Source organism: Microcebus murinus, chromosome 26, assembly GCF_040939455.1.
Source record: "Microcebus murinus isolate Inina chromosome 26, M.murinus_Inina_mat1.0, whole genome shotgun sequence".
NCBI lineage: Eukaryota > Metazoa > Chordata > Mammalia > Primates > Cheirogaleidae > Microcebus > Microcebus murinus.
Genome location: NC_134129.1, coordinates 5549034 through 5574676, shown reverse-complemented (window position 1 = coordinate 5574676; position 25643 = coordinate 5549034). Strand labels below are relative to the sequence as shown.

Sequence of the window (25643 nt, the reverse complement as noted above, 5' to 3'; positions counted from 1 at the left end):
CACAGTGGAATAAAAGTAGAAATCAACCCTAATAGAAACTCACATTTCTACACAAAAACCTGGAAATTAAACAACCTGCTATTAAATGATTACTTCGTAAATGAAGAATACAAGACAGAAATAAAAAAGTTCTATGAAGAAAACGACAATGGAGAGACAAATTATCAACTCCTCTGGGACACAGATAAAGCAGTTCTGAGAGGAAAGTTTATCTCCATAAATGTCTATAACCAAAAGACAAGAAGATCACAAATAGACAATCTAATGAAATGACTCAAAGAGCTGGAAAAAGAAGAACAGACCAACCACAAACCCAGCAGAAGAAGTAAAATCAACAAGATCAAATCAGAACTAAATGAAATTGAAAACAGGGAAGCTATTCAGGAGATTAATAAAACAAAAAGTTGGTTCTTTGAAAAAATAAACAAAATTGACACACCATTGGCTAAGCTAACGAAAAGCAGAAAAGAGTAATCTCTAATAAGCTCCATCAGGAATAAAAAAGGAGATATCACAACTGATCCCAAAGAGATACAAGATACAATTTATGAATACTACAAAAATGTTTATGCACACAAACTGGAAAATGTGGAGGAAATGGACAAATTTCTAGAAACACACAGCCTCCGTAGGCTCAACCAGGAAGAAATAGATTCCCTGAACAGACCAACCTCAACAGCTGAAATAGAAACAGCAATTAAAAATCTCCCTAAAAAGAAAAGTCCCGGTCCAGATGGCTTCACCTCTGAATTTTACCATACCTACAAAGAAGAACTAGTACCTATCTTGCAGAAACTATTCCACAACATCGAGAAGAACGGAAATCTCCCCGACACCTTTTATGAAGCGAATATTACTCTGATACCAAAACCAGGAAAGGATGCAACAAAAAAAGAAAACTACAGACCAATATCCCTAATGAATATAGATGCAAAAATTTTGAACAAAACCTTAGCTAACCGAATCCAGACACTTATCAAAAAAATAATCCACCACGACCAAGTGGGCTTCATCCCAGGGATGTAGGGATGGTTCAACATACGTAAATCTATCAATGCAATTCACCACATAAACAGAAGCAAAAACAAAGACCACATGATTCTTTCAATAGATGCAGAAAAAGCTTTTGACAAAATTCAACACCCTTTCATGATACGAACACTTCAGAAAATAGGCATAGAAGGGACATACCTAAAAATGATACAAGCCATATATGACAGACCCATAGCCAACATCATACTGAATGGGAAAAAATTGAAATCATTCCCATTTAGAACTGGAACCAGACAAGGCTGCCCACTAGCTCCACTTCTGTTCAACATAGTACTGGAAGTCTTGGCTACAGCAATGAGACAGGAAAATGGAATCAAAGGTATCCAAATAGGGGCAGAAGGGATCAAACTTTCACTGTTTGCTGATGATATGATATTGTATCTAGAAAACACCAAGGATTCAACCAAGAAACTCCTGGAACTGATCAATGAATTTAGTAAAGTCTCAGAATACAAAATCAATACACAGAAATCAGAGGCATTCATATACGCCAACAACAATCTGATTGAGAACCAAATCAAAGACTCAATTCCCTTCACAATAGCAACAAAGAAATTAAAGTACCTAGGATTATACTTAACCAAGGACGTAAAAGACCTCTACAGGGAGAACTATGAAACACTGAGGAAGGAAATAGCAGAGGATGTAAACAGATGGAAATCCATACCATGCTCGTGGATCCACAGACTCAACATCATCAAAATGTCTATACTACCCAAACTGATCTACAGATTCAATGCAATACCTATTAAAATCCCATCAGCATTCTTCACAGATACAGGAAAAATAATTTTACGTTTCGTATGGAACCAAAGAAGACCCCGAATATCAAGAGCAATTCTAGGCAACAAAAACAAAATGAGAGGCATTAATATGCCAGATATCAAACTATACTACAAAGCTGTAGTAATTAAAACAATATGGTATTGGCACAAAAATAGGAATATTTACCAGTGGAAGAGATGTGAGAATCCTGATATAAAACCATCCTCATATAGCCATCTAATCTTTGACAAAGCAGACAAAAACATACGCTGGGGAAAAGAATCCCTCTTCAATAAATGGTGCTGGGAAAACTCGATGGCACCTGTAGAAGGCTAAAACAGGATCCACACCTTTCACCTCTCACAAAAGCCAACTTACGCTGGATAACAGACTTAAACCTAAGGTATGAAACTATTAGAACTCTAGAGGAAAAAGTTGGAAACACTCTCCTAGACATCGGCCTGGGCAAAGAGTTTATGAAGAAGTCCCCAAAGGCAATCATAGCAGCAACAAAAATAAATAAATGGGACATGATCAAACTACAAAGCTTCTGCACAGCCAAAGAAATAGTCATGAAAGTAAACAGACAACTTACAGAATGGGAGAAAATTTTTGCATCCTATGCATCCGATAAGGGACTGATAACTAGAATATACTTAGAAGTCACGAAAATCAGGAAGAAAATATCAAATAACCCCATTAAAAAGTGGGCAAAGAACTTGAAACAGAAACTTTTCTAAAGAAGACTGAAGAATGGCCAACAAACATATGAAAAAATGCTCAACATCCCTAATCATCAGGGAAATGCAAATCAAAACCACAATGAGATATCACTTAACCCCAGTGAGAATGGCCTTTATCAAAAAATCTCCAAACAATAAATGCTGGCGTGGTTGCGGAGAGAGAGGAACACTCCTGCACTGCTGGTGGGACTGCAAACTAGTTCAACCTCTGTGGAAAGCAATATGGAGATACCTTAAAGCGATACAAGTGAATCTACCATTTGATCCAGCAATCCCATTGCTGGGCATCTACCCAAATGATCCAATGACACTCTACAAAAAAGATACCTGCACTCGAATGTTTATAGCAGCACAATTCATAATTGCAAGGCTGTGGAAACAGCCCAAGTGCCCATCAATCCAAGAATGGATTAATAAAATGTGGTATATGTATACCATGGAGTACTATTCAGCTCTAAGAAACAATGGTGATATAGCACATCTTATATTTTCCTGTTTAGAGCTGGAACCCATACTACTAAGTGAAGTATCCCAAGAATGGAAAAACAAGCACCAGATATATTCTCCAGCAAACTGGTATTAACTGAGTAGCACCTAAGTGGACACATAGGTGCTACAGTAATAGGGTATTGGGCAGGTGGGAGGGGGGAAGGGGGCAGGTATATTATACATAATGAGTGAGATGTGCACCATCTGGGGGATGGTCATGATGGAGACTCAGACTTTTGGGGGGAGGGGGGGAAATGGGCATTTATTGAAACCTTAAAATCTGTACCCCCATAATATGCCGAAATAACAAAAAAATGAAAAAAAAAAAATCCCGTCCTGAAAAGTCATTAAAAGGCATGAACTTAGGTACCATTGAGTCAATTTGAACACGAATTGGTTTGGCTCACAAGAATGATTAAGGAATCTTCCTATATTTCCTGAGTAGGTAGTGTCGACAACTGTTTCCATTACCTGCCCATTTTAAACATGCTCCCTGATGGCTATTATGTAATTTACTGGTACATTGTAAGTGAATTCATCTCAGTACCTCAGAGAATCCTGAACCTCACCTACATATCCACAGACACATTTTCATTTTGGTGTAAATTCTGAGGCACAAAGTCTCCTGCCTTTTTCATGCATCTTGAACACCTGGAGGTGGAACTGCAGGCCCACAGACCACTTAGTTTTGCAGTGGTCACTGGCACAGGGCATTGCATTCAAAAACAGGGATGGCACACTTTGGTTTGGATCCTGTATCTCTAAAGCATGACTAGCATCACAAGTTTCCTCAAGTTGGAGACAGGAGTAAGTGCCAGGAAGGCAGGGAATTTGACCCAAATGCATCCAGGAGAGGTTATTTTAGTGGGATCAATTTCTGCTCCAGGTACAACTACATGATCAGGAGTGTACTGGAAAGGTATAGGCTAGCCCCAGGGGGCCACATGGTCATAGGCTAGTTTTCCAGGCCATGCACGACATAAAGCAGCTCTGTCAGGCCCTTAGACTCCTCCTGAATATGTGGAAATATTTATCTTGTTACCCATCATTGCATAAGCTCCTGCCCTGCAATACAGGGGCTTAGAACAACAATTATTTTAATGTCATGTCTTACAGTGCTGCTAAGCTAAGTGTTCATTGCATTGCATTTCTCAAATGGTTACTATCATAAGATGGTTGGGTTTGTACTTATCTAAAGGTAAATCACTCACTTCTGTGGAGATTACTATCAAAAATCTCAAACTGGTGCTGGACTGATTGGGACCTCTTAAGCATGACTTATGTATCTTGCCATCAAATGATCAATTTATCCTAGGGATTTCAGGAATGGCATTGGGCTCTAACATAATGGACAGAGAGACAGAAAGAGAGTGAGAGAGAAAGAGAGAGAGAGAAAGGAACAGAGAGAGAAACTGTAATGTCTGTTCTTACTGAGCTGTGGAAGTTAAGGTACCTGACTTTGCAGAAAAATACTGATACTGTGAGTCGACTTCTTCTTGTTCTTATGTTCATGCACAACATCTAAATTGAAATTCAACACAAATTTTAACATGATTTCTGTATGACAACAACACATATCAATATAAAACTATGTAGTTCTTTGCATTTTTATTATTCCTCACTTTTTCTATTCTCTTTGCCATAAAATATTTCTATCCTTAAAAAGGCAGTAAATCCTTTGTGAACACAGATTGAATTGACAAAGTAAATTGTTTGTCCTGTTGTCACAGAAGCAAAAAAATCTTATACCACAACCCCTTCTTGCTGGAATCAACTGGATGAGTCCTATCTATCATTATCAGGTATTGAGGATTCAGGCCTAGATCTAATTACTCCCTTTTTTTCTTCTTTCCTGCTGTAGCAAACATCCGGAAGAAAAACAGGCAACATTTTGTGATGACGAATATAGCAGTGGCCACACAGGCCAACAGGAACCCAAGCACATCCAGAGAGTGGTACTGGAACCAGGTGAGGTCGTGGGCTGCAACCCGAAGGTGTTTGGCTCCTTTGTGGCGCATGACAAACTCGACCCAGAAGACTGCTCGATCGAGAGGTTTCATCGGCTGATCATGATGAATTCTTGATAATTTCATAATATTCTTTTTATATCTGAGGAGAAATGTAAAAATCCGAACATTGAAATTAATTGGCTAACCATATGAGATTCATGAAAGGTTTTTGAAAAGTGTCATACAAATGATTCAAAGGAAATGTCACAAAATTGACATAGAATTTGAATATTTTAATATGAGTAAATATAGATAGCATGATCTTTAAATTGGAATTTTATCATTAAATATATTTTTTAAAGCAAAATGTGAGGTCAAGTGGGAAAGTTAATATCTTTCTAGCAGAAGAAATATTAAGAACCATTCTAAGCATTATAAATAATATATTAGAAATGCAATCTGAGAAATATCATCTGGATGTTTTCAAAAGGGAATTGTTTCACGGTGGCTGAAATGCCTCCTAAGCAGTCTGTCTGCTTCTATTCTCCTCTTCTGTCTTCTGCTCTGTGTTTGCCACCCTATACCTAAAATGAATTTCTGTGAAACAAGTGTCTTATTATGACATCCTGTGACTAAGATTCCCATCTGGATTGTCATCACCTAAAGAATCTCTTCTTTGGTCAATAGGACGCTACATCATCAGTCACTGGACACTCTGCTCCTAATCAGGCCCATGCACATTCTTTTCTAGGAAAGCTGTCCTTCTACTGTCCTCTAAGCTGCCACATATGTTCTCACTTTAGAATCTTTAAATTTTTTGTCCCTCCCTCCCCTTCTTGGTGCATTCTTCCTTGAAACAGCACAGGTGCCTCCATCTCTTTTCCAGGCTTCCTCTTAATTGTTATCTCTGAGAAAGGTTTTTCCTGGTATGATAGCACCCCTAGGATTTCCTCTTTTTTGGTGTGCTTATTTATCTATTTGGTCTTAAAATTTTAAAATTTGTTGTTTATCTTCTCAAATAAACTCTTAAGCATGAAATACATAAGGCAAATGTACATACTCTAAGTAAACAGCTCAAATGCTAAAAATTAACTGAAAAATAACGATGAAGTCACCAATGGACTATTACTTTTAAAGCTATAACTTGATTATTTCAAACTTATAGTATCGCTAGTCCAAATATCTTTATGGTCTTCAATCTTTTAGAATTTACTTATTTGTGATCTATAACCCATTGTGTGCTCAATTCAGGTAACTATTCTGTATACACTTGACAAATGTGTATTTCTAGTTTATACACATACGCACACACACCTATACATATATATACATACTATAAATGTATAGGCCCGGCATCCTCAAACTATGGCCCGTGGGCCACATGTGGGTTTTTTTGCCCATTTATTTTTTTACTTCAAAATAAGATATGTGCAATGTGCATAGGAATTTGTTCATAGTTTTATTTTAAACTATAGTCCAGCCCTCTAATGATCTTAGGGACAGTGAACTGGCCCCCTGTTTAATAAGTTTGAGAACCCCTGGTATAGGCTATACATAAATATCTCTACATATATACTATGTAAATAGGTACATTTTTAAATTGTGTTCTTCAAATGTTTTATTTCCTTAACCATTATTTTGTCTTTTCTTTGTTTAGATTTCATATAAATACTGATATATTTACATTTATATCTAACATCTCATTCTGTATTTTCTTTTCTATTTTTCCAACTTGTTTCATGTTTATTTTCTAGATTTTTCCTGCCTTCTCTGAAAGGATTTTTATCATTTATTATCTACTATTTTTGCTTGATAAAATATCTCTCAAGTATTCCTTTATGTGATACTTTCTTAAATAGCAATATTATTGATAGCAGTAATAAATGCTGAAATTGATAATAGCTGGTCTAGACAATGCAATTTCCAAATTATTTCCATTGGAGTATGAAAATAATTAATTATTAAAGATTTATTTTACCAAACAGAAAATTCGTGCTTCAAAGTATTTCATCAAAAATATATATATAATCCACCCATCCAGAGTGGACAAAAATATTTTAAAATCATATATCTGATAAGAAATTGCAACTATAATGTATAAGGTATTATTATAAATCAGGAATAAAATAAATTTAAAAATAAAAAAATGTTCAAAAGATTGAAATCAAACTTTCCCCAATGAAGACATCTGAATGACTAGTTAACACTTGAAAGGATGCTCAGTTAACGCTAGTTAACACTTGAAAAGATGCTATTTTGAGCCATAAGGGAAAAACAAACCAAGACTAATGAAAGACTACTTTACTCCAGCGCAATGAAGTAATTAAAAGTCAGATGATAAGCATTGGGAACACTATGAATGAATTGAAACCTTCCTATTCTACTGGTAGTAATGAAAAATGTTTCATGCACAATGGATAACAATTTAGCAATTATAGATAAACGATAATTGCCATATGGCCCAGCAATTCCACTAATAATATCTACCTTCATAATATAAAAACATATTTTCATGAAAAAACATATATGATGATGATCTTAATTGCAAACAAAATGTCCATGAGCTGATAAATGGATGGATTAATTATGGTATATTCATATACTACAGAATATTATACAGCAATAAAAGGGAACAAAATACTGATACATGCAGCTACATGGATAAAACTAAAAAAAAACTAGGCCTAATGGAAAAAGCTATTTATAAAACATTACAAATTGTATGATTCCATTTACAGCATATTTCTAGAGAGGGTAAACCATAAAGAAAAATATTGGTAATTCACTAGGTTAAGGAGCTTATAGGAAAAGACATCTATACCTTATGAAATTTATTTTGGGTTGATAAAATGTTTCTAAAATTATATTATGGTGATGGCCTCAAAACTCTGTAAACATGGTAAAAATATTCAAGTTTTATATACTAAATAGGTGAATTTTATGCGTTATAAATTATATCTCATCAAATATATTAAAAAGATGATATAAAAGTAAATTTTTAAGTAATAAATATGAATACATTCAGAAATTTTATAAATTGAATTAAAATATGTCATCATATTTAAGTTCATTACTCCTTTTAAGTGTGAAATTTTAGTTTTTAAAATTCATCCTTTTTATACTTATCTATATATCTGAAGTTATTTTTATGTAGAACATCTTTGCACTAATTGGCTACCCATTAAATTTATAGAGTTCAATGCAACTGTGAAATAACTGGTGGAAAATAAAAGCAGATTTCATAGTACTTAAAACATTCAAATTCTTTCAAAGTTAATCAACTAATAAAGGGATGAATCTCATCTTCCTTCTGGACAAGAAAACATATCTGTAAATACCACTTATTAAAAGAATTAGCATACTCACAAAGGGTCATTAATGACTGTCTTCAAAGCACTGAGCAAATCTGTACTTGACATTGTGTTGAAGTCCACTCTAACAGCTGCTCCCTTGGCCTTCATGTGAGCAATGTTGTCTGGTTGATCCGCAAACAAAGGGATGCCCACCATGGGGACCCCATGGTAGATGGCCTCATAGACGCCATTGGCTCCACCATGAGTTATGAAAGCCTTGGTTTTTGGATGACCTAGAGTTGGGTGAAATTGAGCAAAATTACTCATTATAAGTCTTAGGAATAAAATGAGAAATGCACAATATAGAATACTGAGAGAGGCAATGTTTTCTAGATAGCAGATTAGAACGTCCATGGAACTTCCCTGAAATTGCATTCAGATTTCAAAGGAAGAAGCATCTACTTTTGCTGGAGAGATAAGTGAAGGCTACATGGAAGAAATGGTGTGTGACTTGAGAATGGAAAAATGAATACAAGATTTCCAGGTGGACAAATAAAAAATCACATTCTACATAAAGAAAGTGTACAATCAACAGTAGCGTATAAAAATGGAGGATTAGGGTGAACCACTGGCTCTCTGCTCTCAGACTAGGAGGTGAAGAACACAGACAACTACACGTGAGTGTATCACACTCCCACAGGATCAGCTTCGTTAATCTACAGAGAAGCAGTGAGGGCCAAGCAGCTCTAGGAAAAAAAGGTGAATCAGAGAATAAACCACTAATTAGAATAAACCACCGAATAGTGGGCGATAATACAATTGGGAGTAGAGCCTGGTTGGCTGTGACCATTGGCCAGCCGGCCAGGGCAGTGCAGTCTGACCCACAGGGGGATGACTATTCCTCTACCGACCTCCACACCCACACAGGCAGGGAAGTGCCTGAAGTCACTGGGATGGATAGCACGGACCTACACGCTGCGTAAAGTCCAGAGCTAGAAACACTTTTAACTCTCCTGTGCACTGTGCTGAGTCTTCTTTGGGCAGGGGTGGGTCTGGACCAAGTGGACACTTCCTAGTTCTGCAGAAGAGAGACTTTTTGCAAGCATCTCACTTCAGGAATCCACCAGGACCAGAACAAGAGAGGTGAACACCATAATGGAAGCTCTGCCTTTGGAAATCGCCGTAGACATAGATGTTGCAGGTTGGGAAAGAGTGCAGAACCCTGCATCTAAGCAGTAGTGCGTCAGTGTGTTAGAGAAGCAGTGGCTCAGCAGGAGCATCTTAGAGACTGTGTCAAACCCAACCCAGCTATCCATCATGCAGGTGCCTCTGGTGCTGACTCTCAGTGGGCAGGAGGCCACCATTTTGAGAGTCCAGAACCTAAAAACACTGTGGCATATTGCCCTGGCAACACTGTCAGACTTCCTCCCTACCATGGCCCAGCTGAGCAGTTCTGGCCCTTGGAGGAGGATAGTAATAAGTGAAGCAGATTTCTCTCTCCCAAGGCTGCTGCTAGTCTTTTCCTGCCGGTGTCTCAAGCTCTGCCTTTGAAGGGGTGGAAAAGGAGAGAAGTTGCTTTCTTGGCTGAGTTGCCAGGTAGACTGGGGCAGTCCCCATCACATCCAGCCACCTGCATTTCATGCCAAAAGAACAGAGCCCGCCTTAGCAGGGTGGAGTTTCAAAGGAAACCACTTTTCCAGCTGTGACCTGGGGAGACATTACCACCCACACTTTCCTGCGACTCAGGCCCAGGAGCTTTGCACCAAAGGGACAGAATGTGCCCTGGGGCAGAGTTCAGAAAGAAGCCATTTTTCAAGCTGAAACCCTCGGCGTTGTACTGCTACCTCCTCTTCGCTTCTCCCCCCCTCCCCACCACCACTGGTTGCTGAAAGGGTGTAGTAGCAACTTATCAAGGCTGCTTTTCAAGCTGAGACCCATGGTCTCCTCTTTATTGTGACTTGTTAGCTGGTGCCTCAAGCCAAAGGGATAGACCCAACTCGTGGAATTGAGGAGCGGTGAGGGAGATTGTTTTCTGGGCAGAGACCTGCCAGGGTTGCAGAAGGTCCTTGGCTGTCACCAGGCCACTGGTGTTTCATATGGAAGGGACTGACCCCACCTCTCAATGGGCAGAGTAGTGAGGCAGGCCGCTCTCTGATCTGGGAGCCTAAGTGGCCTTGGGCAGGGCTTCTCCAACAGCCCTGAGGTTTATATTAGACACCAAAGAGATAAACCCTGCCCTTGGAGAGCCACGGTAATGAGAGTAACCACTTCCTGGGCTGAGACGCCTGGTAGACCTAAGAAGTACCCTTCTGCCAGGCCGGTTGGTTATCTGTTCAACTGGCAGTGCAGACTCGACCCTTGGAGGAGGGGAAAAATAAGAACAGACGTTATCCAGGCTAGAACTTGTGGTAGTCTTATCCAAAGTCTCTCGCCCAGCCCACCAGGTCAGACTCAAACCTGGAAGGAAAGGAGAAAGGAGAAAAGTTGTTTTCTCTGTATGACTAGTTTGAATCTGTCGGACCTTGGAACCAAGCTAAAGGGGACAGATTGATGACTACATACAGAAGGTTGGTTTTGATCATGTCATAAGATCAGAATACAAGGGCTTGCCTTTGGCACCTAAGATGGTGCCAACTTAGGGGATTGTGGGTCGGGAAGGAAAATCTTGACCATTGTCCTTATTAATTGCACCAATTGACACTCCCCACCAGGAGCTTCTCCCCAAGAGTGGCAAAAGGACTCTGAATAACATATTAGCCGATCTCCCCTAGCTAAAGATCAAGCAACTTCTTAAGTATTCTGTCTTAGGCTTGTTAATACCTTTTGGTCTTCTGACCCCACCTAAAGTGGTAACAGGACTCAAGGAACCCTTGGGAGTGGCTTGACATTCCCAAGAAACTGAGATACCTGTATATCCCATTTGGGGGTTTAGAGCACAATACACAGCCATTGGAGTACCTTGATAACTGACTCTTCCATGCAAACCACAAGCAACAAAAGAGAGAGTAATCTAAAAGCCCAAAACAGTGCCTCCCACCTCAAACTAGTGGTTGATATTGGCTTCACACACACACAGAGATCCAAATCCTGGGTGTCTAATGAAGGGATCCAACTCACTAAACACTGTAAGCAGACGTGAAGACAATAAGTCAGAGATAACCCAATAGGCTAAAAATCCTCTAAAATAATTCAGGACCAGAACACATCTCTTCAGCTCTGTCAAGAAAATTCCTTTTGGAATCCCAGAATTTAGTCCATAAACTAGCCCCAGCACCTCCAGTCCTCAACAAAGTAGCCTGATAAGAAAGAACAAGTGAAAGAACAAAGGAAACATGAAAGATCAGAGGAAAAGTCACCTCCAAACAAAAATACTTGATCTCCATCATCTGACACCAATTTACATGATATGATTAAACTGACAGAGGAAGAATTCTCAGTATGGATTGCTAGAAAATTCAATGGAATTGAGAGAAAATAGAATACCAACATAAAGAAACCACAAGAACAATTGAGGAAATGAATGAAAAATTCTCCAAACAAATAGGAATACTACAGAAAAACCACACAGAAATCTTGTCAATGAAGGAGGCATTCAAGGAACTCCAAAATACAGTGGAAAGCCTCAAGAACAGAATGGATCATGCAGAGAAAAAAATCTCAGAACTTGAAGATAATGCCCATATGCTTAACAAACTAGAGGAAGAAAGATAACACAGAAACTAGAGACAAGACCAAAACATACAAGAAATGTGGGATTACGTAAAGAAGCCAAATCGTAGATTGATTGGGATCCCAGAGGGAGAAGAAGAAAATTCACAAGGGCTGGAAAACTAATTTCATGGAATGCTGGAGGAAAATATACCGGGCCTGGCAAGAACTCTTGATATCTAGATATAAGTTGTACACAGAAACCTAAACACAGAGACTAAATGTCAAAAGGCAATCACTACGTCATGTGGTTATTAGGCTGACTAAAGTAAACACAAAAGAAGCAATTCTCTGTGCAGTGAGAGAAAAGCAACAAATAAACTACAAAAGAAATCCTCCCAGGCTAACTGCAGATTTCTCAACTGAATCCTTACAACCCAGAAAGGATTGGGTGCCTATCCTTAATCTTCTAAAACAGAATAAGGTCCAACCTAGAATTCCTTCTGCAGCAAAATTAAGTTTCATCTATGAAAGAGAAATAAAGTGCTTCCCAGATAAGCAATCACTGACTGAATGTGCAAAGAGCAGAGCAGCCCTACAGGAAGCACTTAGACCTGCCTTACACATAGAACAGTGCAATAGATAATCCACAAAGTCAAATCATCCAATAGTTAAAGACTAGAACTTGGCCTGCATGATGACTCAAGACGTAAAACAAAACAATAGGTTTTCACCCAATAATATGAATGGAAATCTATCTGAGATGTCAATCCTTTCAATACATTTGAATGGCTTAACCTGTCCTAAGAAGAGATGTAGACTTGCAGAGTAGATAAAAATACACAAGCCTAGTATCTGCTGCCTACAGGAAACGCATCTAACCCACAAAGAGGACTTTCAGCTGAAGGTCAAGGAATGGAAAATTATCATCCGGGAAAATGGAAGTCAAAGGAAAGCAGGGGTAGCTGTACCATTTTCAGATCACATAAACTTTAAAATATCAAAAGTAAAAAAGGATAAAGATGGCCACTATATAATGGAGAAAGGGAAGATCCAACAAGAAGTTTTAACAATTTTGAATATTTATGCAATCAATGCAGGAGCACCCAATTACATAAAGCAAACCTTGTCTGATCTGAGTAGCATGATATACAATAATGGCATAGTACCGGGGGACATCAATACTCCACTGAATGAACTGGAAAGATCCTCCAAACAGATAATAAGCAAAGAAATAATGGACTTACCAGAGCTCTAGGACAAAAGACTCAGATAGATCTCTCCAAAACAGTCCATCCAAATAAAGTTAAATTTACATTCTTCTCAGCAGCCCATAGAACTTTCTCCAAAATTGATCACATACTAGGCCACAAATCAGACATCAAAAAATTAAAAAAAAAAATAGAAGTCATGTGATATATCTTCTCTGATCATAGTGTTATAAAATTAGAATTCAATTACAACAGAAACATTCACTTCAAAAAATCATGTTAAGTAAACAATCTATTATTGAGTTAAGGAGGAAATTCAGAGGGAAATCAAGAGTTTCTTCCAACTAAATGATAACTGAGACACAAGTTATCAAAACCTGTGAGAAAGATCAAAAGCATACATGAGAGGAAAACTAATAGCAATAAATGCTCACATCCAAAAACAGAAAGCTTAGAAACTGACAACCTAATAAATAGAGTATAGGACTTGATAAAGGAAGAGCAAACCATTTCCAGTCCTAGTAGTGGAAACGAAATAGAAATAAGTAAGATCAAAGCAGAACTAAAGAAATTGAGAACAGGAGAATTTTATGGAAGATCAACAAAAGCAGAAGCTGGTTTTTAGAAGAGATAAAAACAATTTATAGCCCTCTTGCTAGATTGACAAGAATTCAAAGGGAAACGAGTATAATAAACTCAATTAGAAAGGAGAGTTCACAACACATATCACTGAAATACAGAACATTATTTTTGATTCCTACAAAAAACTATGTGCCAAAAAGCTGCATAATGAGGAGGAAATGGACAAATTCCTGGAAACATACAAACTCCCTCAGTTCACCCAGGTGGTAACAAAATTTCACAATAGACAATCACAAGCTCCGAAATTGGAGCAGCAATTAAATCACCCAAAATGGAAAAGCCCTTGACCAGAAGGCTACACTTCAGAGTTTTATCAAACATACAAATAACTCACACATATACTACAGAAATTATTCCAAAACAATGAGAAAGATGGTATCCTCCCTAACTCATTCTATGAAGTCAATATCACCTTGATATCAAAGCAAGAAAAGGACAAAAACAAAAAAAGAAATCTACAGACCAATATCCTTCATGAATATAGATGCAAAAATTCTCAAAATATTTTAGCAAATAGAGTTCATCAGCACAGCAAAGGAATAATTCATCATGACCAGGTGGGCTTTATTCCAGGGTTGCAAGGCTGGTTCAACCTACACAAATCTATAAATGAAATTTGCCTCATAAAAGCAAGACAAAGACCAAATGATTCTCTTGATAGACGGAGAAAAAGCATTCGACAAAGTACAACGCATTTTTATGATAAAACCTCTTAAGAAAGAAGGCATAGATGGCTCATACTCAAAATATCAAGTCCATTTATGACAAACCCATGGCCAGTATCACACTTAATGGGGAAAAATTGAAAACATTTCCACTTAGAACCGGAATCAGACAAGGTTGCCCACTATCTCCACTTCTGTTCAGCATAGGGCTGGAAGTCCTTGATAGGACAATAAGATAAGAGAGGGGAATTAAGAGTGTCCAAATGGGGGAAGAGGAGATCAAACTCTCACTCTTTGCTGATGATATGATATTATATCTAGAAAAACCCAAGGATTCATCCAAGAGACTCCTAGAATTGATAATTGAATTCAGTAAAGTCTCAGAATACAAAATCAATACACAGAAATTAGAGGCATTCATATACACCAATAACAGCCAAGCTGAAATTCAAATAAAAAGAACAATACCCTTTACAATAGCATCAAAGAAAATTAAATAACTACGAATATGTTTAAGGAAAGATGTGAGAGACATATACAGGGAGAACTACAAAACACTAAGAAAAGAAATTGTAGAAGATATGAACAGATGGAAAAATCTACCTTGCTCATGGATTGGTAGAATCAATACCATTAAAATGTCCATACTACTTAAAGTGATCTACAGAACTAATGCAAGCCCCATCAAAGTACAATCATCATTCTTTACAGATCTAGAAAAAATAATTCTATACTTTGTATGAAACCAGAAAGACCTCCTATATCCAAAGCGATCTTAAGTAAAAAGAGCAAACTGGGAGATATCAGTCTACCAAACATCAAGCTGTACTTCAAAGCTATAATAACTAAATCAGCTTGTTACCAGCACAATAACAGAGACATAGATCTTTGGAACAGGACTGTGATTCCAGAGATGAAACAATCCGCATATGGTAATCTAATCTTTGACAAAACAGATAAAAATATACATTGGGGAAAAGAATGTCTTTTCAATAAAAGTTGCTGGGAAAACTGGATATCTACATGAAAAAGAATGTAACTGGATCCCTACTTCTCACCTCTCTCACAAAAATCCACTCAAGATGGATAAAAGACTTAAACTTAAAGCATGAAACCTTAAGAATTCTAGGAATTCTAGAAGAAGATGTGAAGACCCTTTCAGACATCACCTTAGGCAATGAATTTTTGAAGAAGACCCCCAAAGCAATCACTGTAGCAACAAAAATAAATAAATGGGATCTGATCAAATTAAAAAGCTTTTGCACAGCCAAAGAAATCATTAAAGCGAATAGACAACCTACAGAATGAGAGAAAATATTTGCTCTCTACTCATTCAGTAAAGGGCTGCTAACAAGAATCTATGTAGAACTTAAAAGAATCAACAAGAAAAAAATCAAAGAACTCTATCAATAATTGTGCAATGGAAATGAACAAAAACTTTTCAAAAGCAGACAGATAATGGCCAGCAAACATAAAAAAATGCTCCACATCTCTAATCATTAGAGAAATGCAAATCAAAAGTACAATGAGATATCACCTACCTAACCCCAGTGAGATTCACCTGTATCAAAATATCCCAAAACAACAAATGTTGGCAAGAATGTGGAGAGACAGGAACACTTGTACACTGCTGGTGGGACCACAGATTAGTGCAGGCTTTGTGGAAAAGAATTTGGAGATTCTACAAAGAGCTAAAAATAGAAATACCATTCGATCCAGCAATAGCACTATTAGGCATCTTCCCAAAAGAGCAAAAGATATTCTATAATAAAGACATCTGTACCCGAATATTTATGGCAGCACAATCACTATTGCAAGGATGTGGAAAAGACCCAAGAGCCAGTGAATTCATGAGTGAATTATTAAAATTTGGTATATATATACAATGGAATATTACTCATTATAAGAAATGACAGTGATATAGCATCACTTATATTTTCCTTGATTGAGCTTGAGCCCATTATCCAAAGTGAGTTAACACAAGATCGGAGGAATAGGCTCCACTTGTACTTGGCATCAAATTGGTACAGATTGATCAACACTATAGTGCTCACATGGTAGTGACATACTCCAGGGATTAGGGCTTTGGGGAGTAAACTCGCCAATTAAGGACACGGTGAGCATTGTAGAGGGGAAGGGCTTGCCTCTAACCCTGGCTAGGGAGAGGCAAAGATATAAAATGTAATAAAAATATTTGTACTCTCATAAATTTCTGAAATAAAAAAAAAGGAAATGTACAATGGATATAAAACAGAAAAGCAAAAGTAAAGAATTAGGTTAGTCATGTAAGAACATGTCCTCTTAAAGCAACAGTGCAGTCAGGGAGTCTGACATGCAAGGTGCCCAGGGCACAGGGAGAGTGCTGGGAGCAGGGCTGGGGTCAGAGGAAGGACAGGCCACACTTCCCTGTGGAGGTGTCATCACAGTCTAGTAAATACCGGGTTTTATTCCCATAGAAAATGCAGAGTCATTGGTAATAGAAGAGCAACTGTTCTTTTTCAGTGTCATGTGAAATAAACCTACTATAGGGAAAAGGATGGGTAACATTCTAGAAATAGATAGACAACCCAGGAAGCTATTGCAAAATTTTCTGAGAGGCAATTAGGACCAGAAATAAATTTTGTTTAAGGACATAAAGAATATGGGTGTATGTAATAAAAAGCCAACTGATACACTTTATTGTTTCCTCTTAGGGCTTGAAAATAAATAATAAATAGTTATGATTTATATTTGAGTTTTCAAAAGTAAATATTCAATATGTTAGTTGCTGTTGACCTACTGCCACTCTAATTGGCTGTTAGTTATATATTCAGTATTTTTTCTCCAGTATCTTACCAAGAAGGTCATTTTGGGGCAACCACTTGTATAGCTGGGTATTGGGTCCTAAGGTGTCTGGTTTCTTGCCATCAAATCTCCATAGAACCTGTTGGGTAAAGAAAATACCTTGTTGCATGGGGGAACTCCAAAGCTATGCCATAGGAAAGCTCTAAAGGGGTTAACAACCATCTATTTAAATCCCCTCCATAAAAAAGAGACGAAGAAATGAGAAAAAGGTTGCTAGGTAATGAGAACTACTAAAACTGTAAATTAAATAGAATAACCAGATTTCAAATGCATAGTGTTATACTCAATTTTGTATATAAGAATTCTAAGTAATGTACACATATGATATTTTTAATGGTAAATTCAAGTATTTAAGAAATTGACAGTAAATACAATTCTAACATAAAAAACATGCATCAGTAATGATCTTTTCATTTGTTTATGTATTTTATACAAGTTGTCATCTTCTAAATTTAATAATAATGTTTCTATTTCCTCTTTTAATGTTTAATTTTTAATTATACTGGACACAAAATAGTTATACATATGTACGAGATACACGTGATGTCTTCATACAGGAATACAATGTGTAATAATCAAATCATGATAATTGTGGTATCTATTACCTCAGCATTTGAGGGATATGAGAAGAAGTTGATTTATATATCCTTGTTACATTAGTAATTTCTTTACAGTTTATCATTATTTGACATACAAAGTATGTATAAGATGAGCTGCTTGTGAGAAAGTTACCAATGCTGCATTGGTAGTTTCTTCCATGAAAAAGGTTAAGTGGCAATTTTGACACAAACTCAAAGTATTATCACTATTTCTAGTTTTGGAAATTCTTTCAATGTAGAAAAATAGAGACAGTGGGCAATTTATGAATAACAACACAGCTATCAAAAAAGTCTAAAAGTGTATTTTTCTAAATTTGGCTTACTAGATCATTAACACTTAGATGACAGGCTACAGCTGTGATTCATATGGTCTGCTATAACTAAGACATTTCCAAGTCCAGTACCAAAATCATCTAGTGCTTGCAGAATTCCCAGGCAATCCTTGTGAACTGTAGTTTAATTTAAAAGTGTTTACCTTCTACTTGGTATGTGAGCATTAGAATAATTTAGAGTTTTTAGCAGAAAAGTAGGAGAGGTCATTAGAAGACTATGTCACATAGAAAATAAAAAAGTAATCCATGAATACACATAGACTGTAATTGTATTCTATATCTTAGAAATTAAGTTCTGATTATATTTTATGGATGAGGCATCTGGACCTCTCCCATTCCTGGCTTCATTCTGATTGACTCCTTCCTTTATTCCAGTCTCCTCTCTCAAGAGAAGGAGCTGTTAATCTACTGGTGAGATCAGAGACTCTGTGGGGCTACATTATACAATGCACAGGTTCTGCCCTAAGGCCAGGATCCCATCTGCATCTTTTCATTAGACCAGGGCTAATGAAAGGCAAGCAAGTTTGTCTCTTTTCTGAATCTACTTGGCTAGGTGGGTACCTGGAGGAGTGATTTCTCAGCATGATCATCCTTTCTCTGAATGCTCCCTGAACAGCACAACAAATAGCCTTATTCCAAATTTATAGGAGGTACAAAAAAGGTCAGATCGCATGGGAAGCCTAAACTGCAATGCATTGCAGACTTTTCTCAATACCTGCTTATTGTTGTTGTGCTAGTGCAGACACTCACTAAAATTTAACTCCTTTTTGATAATATCTGTAGTGTGCACAAGCCCTCAGGAAGTCTATTAACAATAGCATCAAATGACAGGGCAGAATTTGGTGTTTTTGTGTACAAGCTTTCAATCCCATGATAATACCAAAACTTCTCTGCACTTCTTCAGTATATTTGTTATGATCACAATGTTAATGTCAAAGGTATTATAAATGAAAACTCACCTCTTTACTATTGTAGCATTTTCCATTTATATTTTAGTCTTTGAGCTGATACTGAGATAAGTAGAGATATCCTAACTATTAACCCTTTGGACAGAAAATTTCTGCAGCCGTACTCTTTACAAAGTTGGACAGAGGGATTCAGTAGCTGTCCACCATTAGGCGCTTTATCTAACCTTTTGTGGGATCTGGGCAAGGGCTGCAGCGATCACATTGGCCCTTTCCTCTGTCATGTTACGGATCATCGACCCCAGAGAAAACACCACAACACCATTTTCTCCAGAGCTCTGGACAAAGTCTTCCATCTCCTGTGAAGAAAGAATGTGTTCCATCACAAATGAGTGTCAGTATAAGAAAGACATTTGAAAAGATTGTTATAAACTTCTAGGGACAGAAAATCAAGTATTCTTAAGAATTATTAGAGCAAGGGCTGTTTTTAACTGTGCTAATCGCTAAGTTTATCTGGCAAGAAATATGTACTATGAAGTAGAGGTCTTTTTTTATGGATACTTTTGCAAATATGTGTTTGCATGTGTATGTATGTACATAAGAGGAAGAAGTGAAGTAGAGCTATTACAGTGTAGTTGGGAGAGATAGTGCTACAAAATATTACACCCAGACTCTTCATTTATATTATTATATTTACTAATATAGATTATTAAAGGTGGCTTCACTTGGCTTTAATTCTATATGGCTGTAGTTCTAAATCACTATTGTTCATTTCAGGCATATTTGTGTAAAATTTTTTTACTTTGGAATCATTTGAATCATTCTCTATTACAAGGAGGAAATTTTATTAAGAGTTGGAATGATTTTATGTCTATATTTCTTTAGTTGTATAACCTTTTATACCTCACTTAAAGTGTGTCAGAGTTTCCAAGTTTCTCCCCTAAAACACACACACACACACACACACACACACACACACACACAAATGCATACACACTAAATAGCTGAAGGTTAAGAATCACTGATATTTAGGATTATGATATTGTGGTTTTGAATTTCAGTGAAATAGGGCCAAAGATTTCATTCACAATTAGAGCTTTATTGTATATTGTTACATGGTTGAATAATCACATTTCTTAGGTCATTATTTAGGTATGAGGCCATTTTTACCCTGAAATTACACTGTTAAATTGAAGGGCTCTTTACATCCGCCTAGGAGGGACTGTCATTGTCCTCTCATTGTGTCCCTCAGAGAGCAGCTTTGCCACAGTGGAGAGAACCACCAGGCCTTTCTCTCATGGACATCTGGTCACTCTCTTGTGTGGCTCCATCACATTACATAAAACTCCTGGTGTATATGTGCTTATTTGGAATTGATTGAGAATTATTGTGACTTGTGATTTCAATTCTGTGCCAACTTTTAAATTGTAATGCATTCTATATAGGAATAATTCTACATTGCTCAATATATTCTCCCACCAAAGAATAAACAAACAAACCAACTAAAGAAAACAGATAGGAAAATAAATAAATGTAGAAGCAAATGTTTTGTGGATACCGCATCAAAGTCATATACTCTGTTGTTGTTCCTTTCACATGAAATTAAATCATTATTTCTTCTTTGTGTAATATAATGATCAATCCCTTCCAACATAACAAGTATACTTTCAGATGTTAATGCTTGGGGTGAAGCTTCTGTTTAAAACTATTGTTTCCGAACAATAATTCCCAACTTTCAAAAATACCATTATAAACAAATGACATCAGTTTTAAAATGAGAGTCACTATACTATGAATACTATTCTTTGTAATGCATGGGGCATCCAGGTATTATGTGTGAGGCAAGTTTCCTGAAGCTGCATTTTGTGTAACTTGTGCTCAATGTTTTGTCTCACTGTGTTGCTGGCAAAAAAACCCTTCTTCTTCCGTTCAGTATAGAAGTAATACAGATCTCATTCTGTGACATCTTTCTGAACATAATACAAGATCAATATAAATATTTTGTAATAGTATGAAAAATTAAAGAAAAAAGATATTGAGTTTCACCCATACTCTCTGCCCAGACATATTCCCAACTTAAAGTTTGTGTGCTTTCATTATGACTTTTATTCTGTTTATATAGCTCAATGTATTTATGTGAATATGTTTAGACAATTTTATATAAATTTTAATCATAGAAAAATTGTGATCTTGTTCTCTTCATCATTTGTCCCTCAGTTTCCAAAAAAACTTGCCTTATGGCTAGTTATTTTTTGGTAAAATTATTGTAGTAATATGGCATGCACATAGTATAAGTTCCTTATCTTTATTAATGTAAGATATTTATATTAATTCCAGTATTTATATTATGAATATCAGCCATAAATATTGAATTATGCCCATCTTGATTTATTTTCAGTTTACATATTTTCCTATGAGTATAGTGTGAAACCAATCCTTATATACATTTTTAAAATGCTTGATATATTTTTCTGAATGTCTTACTATTTGAAAATACACAGATATTGTCTCAGAACTTAATATATAATGGAGAAGTAAGCATTTTGTTGCTCAATTACTTTATATAATAATTAGAGAATATATTTCAAAAATATTGACTTGAATTTAAATCATTATGCAAGTTAGTAACAACAGCTATTATTAGTAATTATCATTATTTTACTACTAGTTGTCCTATTCTTACTTATCCTCCTTCTTCTAGTCTCTTCACTCTCTTACTGGAACTATCATCTTCCCTTAAAGTAAAAGCCGGAATTAATAAATAGGGTTAGATAGCACAGAATTGTCATTAATCTTACCTCTCCTTCTCTCCCTTGTGAAAGTTTCCATAATCAATTGGCATTAAACATAAATATTGGGATTTACCTATGAATAAGATTTCTATTTTATGTTGGGGCTATTAAGAAAGTAGACAAAAAGATCATATAATAATGCACTAAAAACTTGTTTTTCCTTTAGTCTTAAAAGTATGATATTAAAGTAAAATATATTTTGTTCTTGTGTTCCATCATAAGAAATATTATTTTATATGCTGCAGAATTCTTTTGCATATATACCTAAGTTTACATTTCAGATACACATCATAGAATATATTTGGTCTATATCATATATGCATTATATATTTTCTCTGTGCTTCTCTCTTAGGCAATTATGATGTTGAGACAAAAGTTTCCCTGGGCAGCTTTATTGAGGTGTCCTATAGACTTGACCTAAGGCAGGAAACACCTGCTCTGATAAGGTAAACCTTCCCTTTTGTGCTCTAAGAGGTAAAACTCTGCGATCTCAGTGAGGAATGGTTTCAATGCTGCAGTGAAACAAGAAACATTAAGTTTTGTTGGAAATATTTTGGGGACATTTTTATATTGGTGAGGAACAGTGTTAAGCTAGAATAATGGTGAAGCACATCATTTTTACAAGAAATAAACAAAACCAAACAAGGAGGAATATGTTCACCTTAGGCAGGGGTTTGGCAGGTTTGCAATGGAGTCCTCCCACAAAATCAAAATTTGGTAAGAGTGGGCGAGGAAATTCAAAATCCCAATAGGTTCGAACAAGCCACATATCAGCTTTCTTCATTGTCTCATACAATGTAGTGGGTCTGCCTGAAGGGGAGAAGGAAAAGAAAACATAGATGACACCAGAGAGTTGTCATGAGAATATAATAGTAATTACCTGAAAGGAGTTGGAATAGTATAGCCAAAGATATTTAAAGTGTTTGTGGTTTGATAAAACAAATATGTACACACGTCAAGATACAGGAATAATTTAATTCCTATGTAGTATATATGTTGCTCACATGTATGTATAAGGAAAACAAAGTCTTAGAATTTTTAGAGGAGATATGTCTCTAATGTTAGATTTGTTTATTCACAATCATCAATAGTTATTGATATAAGCCACTATTGAATTACCCATGCATTTGATTATTTTCTAAAGTTGAAGTAGTAACAAATGTACATTTAAGGGACTCTTTGAGTTCCCCTATCAATTAATCCTATCAAGCCCATAGAAAACTCCTTCTAATAAAAACTCAGTTTAATTTCTATAATTATTGAAGAAACTTTCAGAAACTTTCATGATCCTTGCTTCTCCAAGTATATCTAGGATTTTTGAATATATAATTGAAATCCTAGTACCTACTACTAATTTTGGTTCATGTGAAGATCTTAACAGTATTAGTATTTTAATAATAAATATAATTGGCTTGGCGTGGTGGCTCTCGCCTGTATTCCTAGCACTCTGAGAGGCTGGGGTGGAGGAGCACTTCACCTCAGGAGTCGAGACCAGCCTGAGCAAGAGCAAGACCCTGTCTCTACTAAAAACAGAAAAAAATAGCCAGGCATGCTGGTGAGTGTCTGTAGTCCCAGCTAGTCAGGTGGCTGACGCAGGACGATTGCTAGAGCCCAGGAGTTTGCAGTTGCTGTGAGCTAGGCTGAAGCCATGAGACTCTAGCCCAGGCAACAGAGTCACACACAAAAAAGTGCAACTAATAATAAACATATTTACGAAGAATAGCTAGAAACTTTCAGAAATTATAGATATGGATAACTTTTGCTAACCCTTCATTTGGCTCATATTTGACTTAATGAAGTTATATAATTTAATAAAATATATACACAAACTTGGATGATCACATATCACTAAGATTTTAGGCCTTAAAACAGATACTCTCCAAGGCCTTCGTGAAGGAACTTACAAATGTTGGAAACCTCAAATTTTAGATGTCCATTTCTGAGACAGACCTGTCCCTCAACTGTGAAGAAATTCTTCTGGTTATATAGAAAAAATATTTTAATTTCTAAACAGGAAAAATAAGGTATACAAGAAGAAACTAGTTCTTCCATGCTACATGGATGGTTATGCTAGAAAAACGTATAACTTGTCCATCTACACATCTGCCTTGATCAAGGTGTTTCTTGATGTGTCTATTAACTTGTATTTGACATGGGAATAATGTATAGAATAGTAAATATAAGATTTTTTAAAAAATCCAAACTGCTTTAGTTTGTACATTTATGACTTCATGGTGTGTCATGTATAAATTATGACCACAAGGTTCTAACTGCTCTTTCCATAGTATTTCTGATAATAATCTTTCCATAATATATCTGATATTGATAGATCATTTATACTTTCATTTTATAATTGCATTTATAAAACATACACTCTTCTAACTTCATATTCATACAAGCTTGCCTTCTAAGGTACAAGGAAAAGTAGGAATTAATAACAACCAATTAAATACATTACTCACCTAGTACTTCAAGGTAAAATTGCTTCCACTTCTTCACATCATATGCTTGGAACCAAAAGTCATAATAGAGCACATATATCATATTTTTTACCCTCTCCATGAATGTCATTTGATCACTGAATTCTGACATAACTACAGGTACGTAGGAAGGAGGGAATAGAAGTCCCCCACTATGCTTCTCAAATGTGTAGCCAGCAGAGAAGCGGACACTATACACAAGGGGTGTTTTGAGTATCTCAGCCAGCAGGTCAGCACAGAAACCAACAGCATCTGCAAGAATGACATCAAACTTTGACTCTTGTAGCTTTGTCATAAGTTTCTTGTTTAAAACTGCATCTTTACAGAGCTTTCTCATAATTTCAGTATATCCAAACACCATTTCTTCTATTTGTGAAACATGTGACCAAAATGTGTCCTTTGGAGCATCATATATTGCTCTATGGAACAGACGCATGAAAAGCCCATCAAATTCCTCTTTACTTAAAGATGTAGGATAAACTTCAAATTTAATAGCAGATGTTTTGCTGGGATCGATAACAATGGACGCTGAAGATGCCAGTACAGTCACCTCATGACCTCTCTGGACAAGTTCATCCAGGATTGTCTTCATGTTCATCCAGTGGCTGTATTCTGTGGGCCACACCAGCACCTTCCCGCAAGTCCCAGAGCTAAAGTAAACACTCAGTTGCATCAGCAGAAGAACTGAAGTCCACTGCAGAGTCATCGTGCTGCAGTGCAATTGTTGTTCTCTTCTGCCCTTTCTCATGCTTATATCCAAGCACAAATCAATCAAGTTAAAATTTAACTCCTACACTTCAAAGTAACTACATTAACTGAACAGTCTGAGTATGTGGTTGGTGGATGGACACAACAAAGTGAGATCAGTTCATATTTACTCAAGTGTGTTTAATGTCCTTTTCATGTTTGTGAGTGCTATAATCCAGGTAATTTTGATGACCTTGCATGTGCATGTAATCTGTTTTATGTAATGCATTCCTGAATAGTGTCCAAAATTGTGACAAGTGAGAGGCTCCTTGGTGTGCAGTCTCTTATTACAGAAATAGAAATAAAGCAATTGTGTAGTTGAGTCGGTATTTTTTAATATCATGGTTCAAAGTTTTGTTTTTGTAAATCTTTGTTGATAGGCAATGTATATACTATATGATTCACCATTATGGCTTAAAATTTAATGTTTCCTAAATGTGTTCATGGAATTGCACAGTCACTACAATGAAGAGTTTTGTCTCCCTA

General features: G+C 36.4%; 1 protein-coding gene and 1 pseudogene across 1 annotated transcript; both read right to left on the bottom strand.

Moving 5' to 3' along the window:
* Window positions 1–3284: 3284 nt before the first annotated feature.
* On the bottom strand, window positions 3285–4602 carry LOC105883039 (histone-lysine N-methyltransferase SETMAR pseudogene; annotated as a pseudogene).
* A 41-nt stretch (window positions 4603–4643) lies between these two features.
* On the bottom strand, window positions 4644–25148 carry LOC105883080 (UDP-glucuronosyltransferase 2B17-like). The gene is made up of 6 exons (XM_012785959.3): window positions 24393–25148; window positions 22592–22740; window positions 19366–19497; window positions 17294–17381; window positions 8366–8585; window positions 4644–5159 (listed from the first exon to the last, which is right to left on the bottom strand). The coding sequence occupies exons 1-6, from the start codon at window positions 25114–25116 to the stop codon at window positions 4880–4882; spliced, it is 1593 nt and encodes a 530-aa protein (XP_012641413.3). The 5' UTR covers window positions 25117–25148; the 3' UTR covers window positions 4644–4879.
* Window positions 25149–25643: the final 495 nt, after the last annotated feature.

Bases quoted from the DNA above. Each gene is read 5' to 3' on its own strand.
- LOC105883080 (XM_012785959.3), bottom strand. From the start codon at position 25,116: ATGACTCTGCAGTGGACTTCAGTTCTTCTGCTGATGCAACTGAGTGTT. The intron at 17,382-19,365 runs GTTAGATAAAGC...TTTACCCAACAG, and splicing joins TTGCCCAGATCCCACAAAAG to GTTCTATGGAGATTTGATGG. The intron at 5,160-8,365 runs GTGAGTATGCTA...ATTTCTCCTCAG, and splicing joins ACAGTCATTAATGACCCTTT to ATATAAAAAGAATATTATGA.